The following is a 12,701-nucleotide window of genomic DNA, read 5'->3' as shown; positions in this document are numbered from 1 at the left end:
TGATTCATCACTCCAGAAATACATTTCCACTGCTCCAGAGTCCAGTGGCGGCGCTTTACACCGCTCCATCCGACGCTTGGCATTGTGCATAGTGATCTTAGGCTCGTGTGCCGCTGCTCAACCATGGAAACCCATTTAATGAATCTCCCGACACACAGTTCTTGTGCTGATGTTGCTCCCAGTTTGAAACTCTGTAGGGAGTGATGCAGTGGAGGATGGGTGATTAGAACAAGCTAAGCGCTTCAGCAGTTGACAGCCTCACTCTGAGTTTGTGTGGTTTAGCGCTTCGTGGCTGAGCTGTTGTTGCTCCTAGATGCTTCTGTTTGACATGAATTGCACTTATAGTTAACCAGGTTAGTGAGATCCGGACAGGAATTTCACAGACTGACTTGTGGCAAAGGCGGCGTCCTATGACAGTCCACATTTAAAGTCACTGAGCTCTTCAGCACGACCCTCTACTGCCAATTGTTTGTCTATGGAAACTGCCTGGCTGTGTGCTTGAATGTATACACCTGTTAGCAGTGGGTGTGGCTGAAACACCTGAACTCAATAAGTAGGAGGGTGTCTACATACTTTTGTGTTATCATATGAAAAATACTCAGGTCAGAAACCCTCCATGATGCTGTGTTTCACTTGGAAACGTCACGTTACAGAAGGAAACGCGTTACGGTTTCCGCTTAATGTGTTTTTTCTTTCTGGTGAGACTGAAGCTTCTGTCAGTGGTAGCGTTGGTAATGGTGGTTGGATAGAGTAGTGAATAACACCACCAACCTGCAAAGAGAAGATTAGGGTTTAGTTTCCTGCCTACAAAGGAACACTATTCTAGTAATAGCAGCGTTTATAACATTACATCCAGTTACCAAGCTAAAATAAATTGCCTTGAAGAGGAGCATTTTGCCACTTGTGTCATTGTAGAAGGATGTTTTAGAATGTTTTTTTATCTGAAGTCTTGGGTCACAACTTTTACAGTCTGAACAGGTTATAAAAGACTTGGTCTCACATTATTAAAGTGGTTTTTACAGATTTTTTTGGGCGACTGAAATATTGGGGATCACACACTAAACAATTAAGGATCGCACACTACTCAACTTCTCAGCTGTTGCTGAACCAAACGGAGCTCACTGAACTCGCACAAACTCTCGCTAACTTGTGTTCTCCCGTTAATAGGAGACACAAATAAACAAACGTGGAGCTGCTGCTGTTTTCTCTGCCACTTGCGCTGAAACAGTAAAGAAGCAGCAGGTAAACGTGTTTAAGTGGATCATGGATTTAAATGTGATCAGTTTGGTATTTTTTTAGAGTTTCGCTCCACATGAGAGACTTTTTACTATTTTTTTTTCTTTACTTGCTGCATTTTCTTCTTTCGCACTCTGTTTTCATTGGCTGTTGCAGGAATCTGTTCAGATTGAGTCGTTGATCAGTTTACTCCAGATTACACTCAGAGTCAGGTTGAAATAATCAAACATGTTTGATAAACTTGCGACTGGTCTAAAACGTGAGAAGGAGGCAGTAAATCTTGAGTCTACGCCACTCATACACAACTCGATTCTCTCTCCAACTGTCGACTCCGACTGACTCAAAAATCTGCAGACTAGAGCCGACCAGCTCAGACTAAGCCAGACTGAGAATTGGGGCTAAAATCAGGGTAAAGGTCGCATAGTATAACCCCGGCTTAAGAAATAATTCTGTTTTGCTTCAGTGAGAAGGAAACGAGGCTGCAGCGTCAAAGAACAGTTAAAAGTCTGAAAGCAGAGTTTAAAGAATCCGAGGACGCGAACCAAAGAAGTGACCGCGCCCTTTTTACAGCTGGAACACATTCTGGGTGATGAGCCCAGCTGTCAGTCAGTGAAGCTTCATGATGGCTCCTGTGATGCTGGTGAAGATGAAGCTGATCCTCCGGGAGCGACTGGCGTTCGTTGGCGGTCGTGTTTGTTTACCTCTGGATGAGCCGTGAAGCAGCGTGACGCTCTGTTCTTTTGAGCATGTGGGTCAGTTTAGGAGCTGATCTGTTCAGGCTGATGATACAGATCACATTTAAAGATAATCTGAACAGCCAAACAAAAAAATCGGATTTGGTGTGAAAATCAGATTTGAGCCACTTTTACCTGCTGTGTGAACACAGCCTAAGCTTCCATGTGGCAGACTGGACATGGCAGAGTCACGTGATACACGCGCGCTAGTAAGTTTTTAAGGAGTGAAGAAAGGATTAACAGAATATTTAAAAAATCAAAATAACCGTCATGGGCAAGATTACGTCGGTTAGAGGTTCTGAATATCGGTTTCGATTACTTTTCGATTAATGGCCCAGTCCTACTGCAGGGCCTACTGTGATTCCTACCCCAACCTTTTTGATGTAGTGACACTGATGGTCTGCCTTTCACTGCATTCGTTGCCCTGTCTGTTTTGTAAATACCCATTATCTGTGCTGTGTGTACACAAGCACTTATATGTTCCAGGGGACTCTCATTAATCATAGTCGGAGACGCAGTGAAAGAATGCCGTGGAGAGAATCATCCCGGTATGAATTTCTCTCCTTTAAGGCATTTAATTACAATTTCTTATCTGTCCCTTTTTAGTGGGTTACAGCTATGCTGATTCTACCTTTTCTCGTGTTGCTAGAGCCTTTTCCCCATTCCCTGTCCTGTCTAATCTGTCCTGAATTTTATATCTGCAGCCAGGCATTGATTATATTTCAGTGTATCTGTCAGTTAGACTGACCTATCACTCATTTTTATGGCTCAGCGTTTCGTATTCGGTATGAATAGCTCATAATGATGGGTCGTGACTTAAAGTGTCAGTACTGCATTGACCCCTGGCCGTTTGATAGAAGTTGGGGTGCTGTGTGAGAATGGATGTTGAGCGTTGTAGCTCATGGATGAACCACAAATACTTTGGTGACAGTTATAGATGAATCCAGCCCAAAGGGGACAATGGAAGCCAGTTATGTTTGCGTGTTTGGGGGGGTGTTGGGGGGGGTTCGGGGTTTTCCTGATTGGACTCTTTTTACAAAGCACCCAGTTTGCTCACTGTAAAACATCTATTAGCCTTGGGTTAACGTGATAAATGAATTTGATTAATCGGGAATCGAGCCATGCTATCCATCATATTCAACCAAATATCCTCTGCAGCAGCAGCAGCCTGAAAAACGCCCGCTGGCATCTACTTTGGATTCCTTCAGACATTATAGAGCACATTTTTGTAAATAAGGTTGAAATGTTAACCTATTATTCAGGTTGATATGAGTTATTTTTTAGGACCAAACGGTTCCTATATGTCTTAAATCTGGTGTAAAATTGCATCCAGAAGTAAATATATTTTCCTCTGCATAGTCCAGCACTTAATAAACAACGACAGCATTTCAGTATCATTAATAACAACAACATTAACCTCAACGCTCTGCAGCTTGGATGTCGTCTGCCTTCACATTCCTGACCACATGCTTCAGTAAGACGAACAGGCTTTGCATCCACATTTGCCGATGTCTCTGAATTGTTCCCTTGGCCCTGTGGCCCGTCCTGCTGGTCCCTCTGGGACCATGTATGATTTACTCCTTGGACTCCATTTCTGTCCTCAAGCCAGTCTGCTCCTGCAGATAAGCCTCTGTTGGCACACATTCATTAACTAACCATCTCCATTTTTCAGTGCCATCAGCCCCTTTTTCTCCTTTCTCTCAGTTTCTGTTGTCAGAGCATTGATCCTGTTGGAAGCCGTAAAAGCCATTTAATTAGTGTCCTAAGGCTCGAAGGGAATCACGCAAATGTCACGACTACTCTGTTTAAAGAGCTCTGCTGAGGCTGAACTTGTTAGTTAAGAATGTGATGAGTGGGAGTTGGAACTGAGAGATTAACTGGGGGAAATTGAAATCCTTTTTCGCCTTTTGGAGCCAGCAGTTCATTAGCAGCCATAAGAGGTATGAAACCTTGTTGTGGCCAATTTTCTTGGCATTATTTTAGGTAAATATTTTGGTTTTGATTCCTTTGGTTATTATGGAGCACTTTGGTGTTGTATTGTCAGAATATTATTCAGGTTTCTGTGAGTTCTAGCCCAAATTTTAGGTTCACATAGTACTTAAATATTGGCTAACACACAGGTTTCTTAAAGTATTCTTCAAGTCATTGCAAAAAAACACACATCCATTTTTGTCGTTTTTCAGTTTTTGACGTAATTTGGAAATGCCTGTTACCCTTTACATTGTTTGTAAATTTCATGATGAATGGACTAAAAGAAACGGCCCAAAATGACTTGGGAAAAAGTCTGGTTCCATTGACTTACATTACAAGTAAAGGACGTTTTTCCTTCTCCTGTAAAGTTGTCATTTCTGTCATCAGTTGTCATGTATATGTATGTGAAACACCACTAATCACATCAAGCAGAGTCGAGTACTCCACGACAGAGATCATCTGTGTTATTAATAAAAAAAACCTTCATTCCTTCTCCTTTTAGCCTAAGTAAACCTGGCAACATTCAAACCAGCCATGCCTGCTGTTGCTGCAGTAATGTGAAAGCCGGTCACACTTTATGGATTTATGGAAAAGTGTGGCAGTTCTAGTGTGTAAACAAAAAATGGTCCTATGTTTTCTTCTGTAGCTCGTCACTTCTAAAAATTCTCTAGCCCGTTTTTAAAGACACACTAACACAATCACTGTCTGTACACAATGGTCTGTTCAAACGTGCAGTGTGAGTCACCAAAGAACAAGATTTCTTAGATCACACAGTGAATGTCTGACTTTAGAGCACCTTCAGCTACAGCTCAGCCAAATAAAACAAGATGTAAAACTCTAATCAGGAGCTCCTCAGATGCTTTAGTCTCGGATGTGCTTCCTACCATCACTGTGCTACAGATACTGTTGCTGAAAGAAACAGATGAGGATCAAAACTATGAAACATACTTTACTTACAGCTGTACCGAAGCTCTTTACTAAGATGGGGGAAAAAACCTGCTCTTCTCCACTGCAGCGCTACTCGGTCCAGCACCACTAATGTAGCATAGCTAGCTAATGCACTTCATTTAAAATCATATATTTTATGGATTTAACTGTTAAGGTACATTACACTCATTCACAATAATAACAGCTTAATTCTAAGTAGGTAATTCTTTATGTTATGAAACTCTGTATCGGCAAGTACTAAAAATATCTCCTTGTACTCGTTCTGAAAAATGGTATCGATGCATCGCTAGTCCATATGTATGATACTGATCGTGGATCTGGCAGTGGGTGGTTGTCCAGAAGTTGTATTATGACTCTCTCCACTTACTGAAGAGCACAAAACGCATTTAATTTGCTTTGTGTCTGCCCTCAAATCGTAATGGCTGCTGTCTCAGATCCTCCTGTGATTACAGCAGAAATTGCCTTTCACAGTTTACCAGCTGAACATCTTCAAACACTGAGTCTGTGATGGGCGCCAAGCTATTTCTCTCCCTCTCTCCCCCCTCTGGCCTGGTTCAGTGACCCAGCCAATTGTTTCTCGCTAAAAGAACTCACTCTCCTCAGGGGAGGTAACATCCAACCCCATAGCCTAGTACCTCCCTCAGTGCACAATGGATGGACCTGAGCACTCGACTGCAGCTTATAGCCCTCCTTTGTGATTATAGTGTCTGTACATCCTCATAGTGTGTGTGAGTGTTGTAATTGGCAGCCACTCGTTAAAAAACAGTTAATTTTACATCAGATAGAAAAGAGAAGATCATCAGTTTTATAAATTGCAAAATCATCATATTTTTAAATTTGCATGTTTGACGGTTGTAACCTCAGCTTTGAGTTTACAACCTACAAACACCGATCAGGCATAACATTCTGACCACCTCCTTGTTTCTACGTTCATTGTCCATTTTATCAGCTCCACTTACTGTATAGGTGCACTTTGTAGTTCTACAGTTACAGACTGTAGTCCATCTGTTTCTCTGATACTTTGTTAGCCCCCTTTTACCCTGTTCTTCAGTGGTCAGGACCCCCTGGTGGTGGTGGTGGTGTGTTAGTGTGTGTTGCGCTGGTGTGAGTGGATCAGACACAGCAGTGCTGCTGGAGTTTTTAAACACTGTGTCCACTCAATGTCCACTCTATTAAACACTCCTACCTTGTCAGTCCACCTTGTAGATGTAAAGTCAGAGACGATAGCTCATCTGCTGCTGCACAGTTTGTGTTGGTCATCCTCTAGTCCTTCATCAGTGGTCACAGGACGCTGCCCACAGGACGCTGTTGGCTGGATATTTTTGGTTGGTGGATGATTCTCAGTCCAGCAGCGACACTGAGGTGTTTAAAACTCCAGCAGCAAACGGCATTGCTGGAAGTTTATTAAGACTTGGGCTCAGTTTCTGAGCTGCTGTGCTGACGTTAAGTGTTTCTGTTGGTTGAACTGCAGCTGAAAGGCAGCCAGTGTGTTTGGTGATGTGACTGGTGTGGAACTGTGTAGAACTGAGGTGTGAACTGAACAGTGAATGAGGCAACGTCAGGTACATTGTTCACTGTTGAAAGTGCCCTGTGACTCAACACCAGCAGGTGTTACTGTTGAATCCTGTGTTAACCCCTTAAATGGCCAGGGCCCAAGTTTATTACACACTTCTGTAACCTAAGAACAGCTCAGCTGGTTTGCACCGTAGTCCCTGTAATTACTAAATAATAAGCCTTATCATGTAATAACCCTGGGATTTTAAGGGGTTAATTATTGGTAATTGTTATCAGCCAGGAAATGATGTATTGGTACATGCTAAATTTTGGTTATTATTCAACCCTGAGTTATTTTTATTGGCCACAACAAGGTGATAATTGTTGGTAGTTGTTATTAGCCAGGAAATTACATACTGGTTCATGCTAAAATTTGATTTAGTTTTCTTTTTGTACTGAGAAGGTTTTGTACTGGAATAGGATGGTCTCTCATGCACACACAGCGTACTGCACTGGTCGTGCTGGAGAGATTGAGGAAGGTAATTAGGGTTTTTTTGTCTGGAGTGTGAGTGTGATTGTCTGCCCTGTGAAAAGGAAGCGAATGGGATGCTGGCTCCTCCTCCCTTTCAGTGGAGATTATTTACTGGCTTGTTTTCCATCAGACAAGGATCTATAATTGAAATGACAAAAAAGATGCATCGCTACGCAGTTGTTAGTGTTTGAAGCCATGAATTTCAGCTTTGTAGCTGATGGCGCTTCCCCTGGGGCTGTCACTCAGAAAAGGCTTACTCAGACCAGGGGAAGGGCTTCGGAGCCGGACTGCCACGTCGCCTGTACGAGGGGGATGAAAGGTGTCGTGCTTCATCGACCTGATCAACCCTTCACCGTGGTGTAGTCCTCTGACCCAGAGTCCTTTTCATCACACACACACTCTCTAAGTCACCCCCATAGACTCCGCTCTGTTGTGTGTTTATGCTGTTTTGTATTCTGGGGATGAATACAGGCTAATTAATCAAGTCTTTAGCTGGGAAGTTCATTTCCTCTTCATTCTTTTGCTTAGTAGGTGCTGCAGATAGGAAAAAGGCTTATCAGCAGAAGCCCACGTAACAGGAGGAAAACAAAGAAATTGAGAAATGTTTGTATCCAACCCTCAGTGTTTTCTGGCTCATTGTAATTTCACGCATTTCTGCACCTCAAACTGTGGTTCAATAGGATGATGCACTTTTAAAAATAAAAATTCCTAAAGAGTTCTTGGCTTGTACCTATGGTTCTAGGAAAAATCTGTACTCCAAATATATTATGTCATGTTATGGAGGTTATTTAAACGTTAAAAAGGTTGTTTACTTTCATGTCTCGTCTGTACAATTTATTCTTTAACAAACCTTCTATTGAAATGTTCTCTTGCGAACCTGTAATCTGTAAACTCATAAAGTGAGACAAACGAATGCCTTTCATACGATCACAATGCACATTTTAGTGCGCTGTTCCTGTTAATTAAGTTTCATGTATTAGAAAAAATATAAAATGTGGAATAATATTTGCACAGGCCATATGTTGATGATTTGTTCCAATATGTTAAGTTCAGTAAATCAACAGCAATTATGCAAAAAAAAAAAAAAGTCCAGTCTTATTTTCACTTTGAAAAAAAAGAAACTTAATTTGACCAGGGGTACCAAAACTTCTGCATACAACTGTTTGTCATCACACACACATTTAAATTTATTTGTAGCATAATTTTATGTTACATATATTTTTGTTAAAATTACAGATTTTCTGAATCTGATTATTCATTTACTTTCTAAAATTCTGAATTTGTGTATTTGTATATGATTCTTTTTGACGGGAAATTAACCCTTTAAAATGCAAAGCAGGGCTGGCATTGAGAGCTGAACCTGCGAACGGTAAACTGTCACTAAATTAATCTTAATTTTCAGATGTGGTGCAGCAAATTTGATAGGAGTCTACAATTAATGGTGGCCAATATATTCACTGATAAATGGGAAAATTATTGTAATTATTATAATCAGTCTATTAGATTTACAGCCAATAATTACATAATTTACGCTAAAGTACAGCCAGCGCGCACTTCTCAAAGCGTGATGTTGGTCTTTCTGAAGTGACACAGCTCTCGGATCAGTATAAAAAAAAGGTTGGTGTGATTAAATTAGATGGTGCAAAAACATGATTGTCTAATAAACATCCGTCAGAAGTTCTTTAGGGAACCAAATATAGTTCTTCTGTGGTGTCGCTCCACGTTTTGGCACTTATATTTTTCAGAGTGTAGCTCAGGGTGAAGGAGTGTGTGGCTCTTCTCTTCTATCTGTAACCCACAGCAGACAGAGCCAGACACACTGTTCAGTCTTGTCTGGCTCAGCTTCCTTAATGGCACCTTCAATCTGGAGGCGGTGGCCACTGTAGGGGTCTTTGTGATGCTCTATATCGCTCTGGCTGCAGGCAGGGTCGGTCTGACTGCTGGGTTTTCAGACTCTAGTATCTTCTCTCCTGCAGCACCAAACTCCCAGCATCCTTCTACTTACAGTAGTTTGAATCCAGACTGGGTTTCACATGAGTAAATAATACGAATATGAGGCCAAGCCAGCATCGTGACCTTAGTTTTGATTGCATATGTTCATGTTTAACATCAGCTTGATAGGGGTCGTTATTGGGGTCTTCTGTCTTTAATTGCTTCTCATGATAAATGCATTGAATTATAATCTTTTATCAATAAATGCTCAGGATTGATAATAGCTATTGATTTGTTTTCTAATAGGGGAGGCCAGCCAAGCACCGCTGATATACCGGGTAAGTCAATAACCATTCAAGAAGAGACCATCTCCACAATGAGATCATAGTCTGTGCATCTCACTGTAGTTGCATCTGTTTTTTTTGATTGCTCACTTGATCGCCTTGTTAATTATGCTCTTTTAAAAAAGCTGCGTTTATGAAGAGAAAACATACATCCCAAGCTTGTTTTCACCAGTTCACAGGGTTTTAATAGTAATGTAAATCAATGAATCAGTGCACAAGATGAAGTCTTGGATTATACGCTAATATTGTGAAATATAGAATTAAAACATAAGTTGAGTAGCGAAGTCCCCACTAAGCTTGTGATATTGTGTGTAATATACCAAAGACTGTGGTTTGATAGTTTTTGGTGTGGTTTGGTAGTTTTGCTGTATGTTTAATAAATCGCTTGTTTACAGTTTATAAATCACTACTTGTTAAAATAATAAATCAGCTAAAGTTTAATCATAGATACTTTTACTTTAGCTATGTGTGCCTAATAATTGATGTAATTAAATCGTAAACATCCCCCTGTATTTCCCCCAATTGATGTTATGAGTTAAGCCATTTGGTCTGTGTTTATGGACATTTAAATTCATTTGATTGACAATTGCAATACATAAAAAAACTGTCAGTAATTGTCAGGAGGCTCAAACCAATGCTGCACTAACATTTTATAATGTTGTGAATATGCTGTACTTCCAGATTGCGCTAACCTGCTAAATAACTCCTTTTGTTGAAGGGGTTTTGAATATGCTGTATCTGTTTATAACACCAGTTTCAACCAGAGGCACCATGGCATGGCTGGTGAAGCAGAAGGCATTTGCCGTGTTTCGTCCTGACATGCTAACATTTAAGCAGTTATGTTGGTGGCATCCTGACTCAAAGCGTAACAGCGGCACGCTCGCGTTTTACTCGTCCCTGTTTTAACAAAAAAATTCTGTTATTTTGTACATTTTCTACATTGTGGTTGTGCTTTGGATAAAATAAATTCATAAATTCTGTCAGGTAAGATTCAGAGTGACAAACTTTTCAAAAGGCCCTAGCCACCAAACAAATTATTCAAAACGAATTATTTATCAACATCAGTAAGTGAGCAGTGTTTAGTGCAGAGAATTAAGCATAAACTCATTATTATTGTATTATTATTTATTCTTCAGCTCTTCCAGAGCACAGTGAGCATCTGACTGGGTCACTAAGGCTATGTTCACACAGCAGGTGTAAAAAAGTGGTCCATATCTGATTTTCACACCAAATCTGATTTTTTTGTTTGGCTGTTCAGATTATCTTTTAAATGTGATCTGTATGGGTCATCAGTCTGAACAGATCAGCTCCTAAACTGACCCACATGCTCAAAAGAACAGAGCGTCACGCTGCTTCACGGCTCATCCAGAGGTAAACAATCACGACCGCCAACGAACGCCAGTCGCTCCCGGAGGATCAGCTTCATCTTCACCAGCACCACAGGAGCCATCATGAAGCTTCACTGACTGACAGCTGGGCTCATCACCCAGAATGTGTTTGAGCCGTAAAAAGGGCGCGGTCACTTCTTTGGTTCGCGTCCTCGGATTCTTTAAACTTTGCTTTCAGACTTTTAACTGTTCTTTGACGCTGCAGCCTCGTTCTCCTGCGGCCGCGTTCGGACATTTCTTTAGAAATCCCTCCAAAAACGGAGGGTTTTAATGAGTCTCTAATAATTTTGTTTGTACAGAAACATCAGCCTAAATGTTTGAGTCTCAGCAGCGCGAAATTATGCTGAATGAAAGGATTGACATAAAAGTGAATTCCAATTCATGACAAAAACATGAATTCCAATCTGGCTGATCAGACTGAGTCGCACTGCCGCAGATCGGATACCAATCAGATTTCATACCACATATGAAAGCGTCTCAAATTGTAATTGAAAATGTCAGATTCAGTGTGTTTATCTGTTCATACTGACACACAGACACACATCTGTGTCACATATGAAGAAAAAGATTGAATTTGGGCCACTTTCACCTGCTGTGTGAACAAAGCCTAAGCCTGTGTAAAAATTCATATAATATTCAGTTGGGGCTGTTTAAAACAGTTAAACGTTTAAACCAGCTTAAATAACCACGAAGGTCCAAACGCTTCTCCCAAATATGCTTAAAATAAAGTAATTTTCCAGCTGGTTGATGAACACTTCACAGTTCAGAGTTGTTGGTAGGAAAATTAATATAGAAAAAAATGAACGTAGCCAACATGAATTCTACAGCGTCTGCTGTTCGTGTTTCTGTGCAGGTGCGGCGCATCATGACTGTTGAGCTCGGCTCCAGCCAGGCGGATCACAACGGGCGGAGTGGGCAGTGCTTTGCCCTCGATTGGCTCCCTGTCAAGCCACATAACATATTGGCTGGTGGCTTCTATGATGGTAATCTGTCTTCCACTTTTCCCAGTTTAATGGTGTAGTCAAACTAAGGGACACATTAGCTTCACAATTAACAACCACAACTAACGACCTCATTTGTTTATTCTTGTTAACTTATTTTTACTTATTTTTACACCTTCTCTGCAGGTACAGTGGCTTTGTGGGATTTGAGCACCAAGTCATCCTTGCAGAGAGTCCGGTCTCCAGACAGATCTCTCTGTCTCTTCCCTTATCACTGTTTCCTCGCTCATGACAACACTGTTCGCTCCCTCACCTGGTGCAGGGCCTCAAGGTAGGAGTCCGTGATGTTTTTATCTGAATGTGGAACAGTCTTACCTAACATGAGAGAGACATTCAGAGACTTGGCTTTGTTCCTTTTAACTCTGGCCGCAGATCACTTTGGGACACATGCATATACGTTAGTGTTGACCAGACTTGAGACCAGACTTGCTCTTGTCTGGGACTCAACATCATTTTGACTTGATCTTGTCTCTATGGCTACGTTCACACAGCAGGTAAAAGTGACCCAAAACTGATTGTTTCGTTTGTCTGTTCAGATTATCTTTTAAATGTGATCTGTATCATCAGCCTGAACAGATCAGCTCCTAAACTGACCCGCATGCTCAAAAGAACAGAGCGTCACGCTGCTTCACGGCTCATCCAGAGGTAAACAATCACGACCGCCAACGAACGCCAGTCACTCCCGGAGGATCAGCTTCATCTTCACCAGCATCACAGGAGCCATCATGAAGCTTCACTGACTGACAGCTGGGCTCGTCACCCAGAATGTGTTCCAGCTGTAAAAAGGGCGCGGTCACTTCTTTGGTTCACGTCCTCGGATTCTTTAAACTCTGCTTTCAGACTTTTAACTGTTCTTTGACGCTGCAGCCTCGTTCTCCTGCAGCCGCGTTCGGACATTTCTTTAGAAATCCTTCAAACACGGAGGGTTTTGGTTGAGTCTCTAATAATTTTAGTACAGAAACATCAGCCGAATGTTTGAGTCTCAGCAGCGAAAGCGGTAAAAGTCACATGAATTTCAATCTGGCTGTTCAGTCAAAGTCACACCGCTGCATTTCGGATACGTATTGGATTTCAGTACCACATATGTAAGCAAATGTTCATATTCTGCTCATATGAACACA

At 41.4% G+C, this 12,701-nt stretch overlaps 1 protein-coding gene across 2 annotated transcripts in view; it reads left to right on the top strand.

Annotated features, from left to right (window-relative positions):
• Window positions 1-12,701, top strand: part of gtf3c2 (general transcription factor IIIC, polypeptide 2, beta) — a 44,100-nt gene that overhangs the window by 16,538 nt on the left and 14,861 nt on the right. For both annotated transcript variants that reach the window (XM_036581186.1, XM_036581185.1), the window contains exons 11-13: window positions 9,154-9,185; window positions 11,433-11,562; window positions 11,707-11,851. In XM_036581186.1, coding sequence (XP_036437079.1) covers window positions 9,154-9,185; window positions 11,433-11,562; window positions 11,707-11,851 — 307 coding nt within the window. The remainder of the gene's footprint in view (window positions 1-9,153; window positions 9,186-11,432; window positions 11,563-11,706; window positions 11,852-12,701) is intronic.

The sequence above is a fragment of the Colossoma macropomum genome, unplaced genomic scaffold (assembly GCF_904425465.1).
Source record: "Colossoma macropomum unplaced genomic scaffold, Colossoma_macropomum, whole genome shotgun sequence".
Lineage (NCBI taxonomy): Eukaryota > Metazoa > Chordata > Actinopteri > Characiformes > Serrasalmidae > Colossoma > Colossoma macropomum.
Note: the sequence above shows the minus strand (reverse complement) of the source record. Positions and strands in the feature narration are given on the sequence as shown.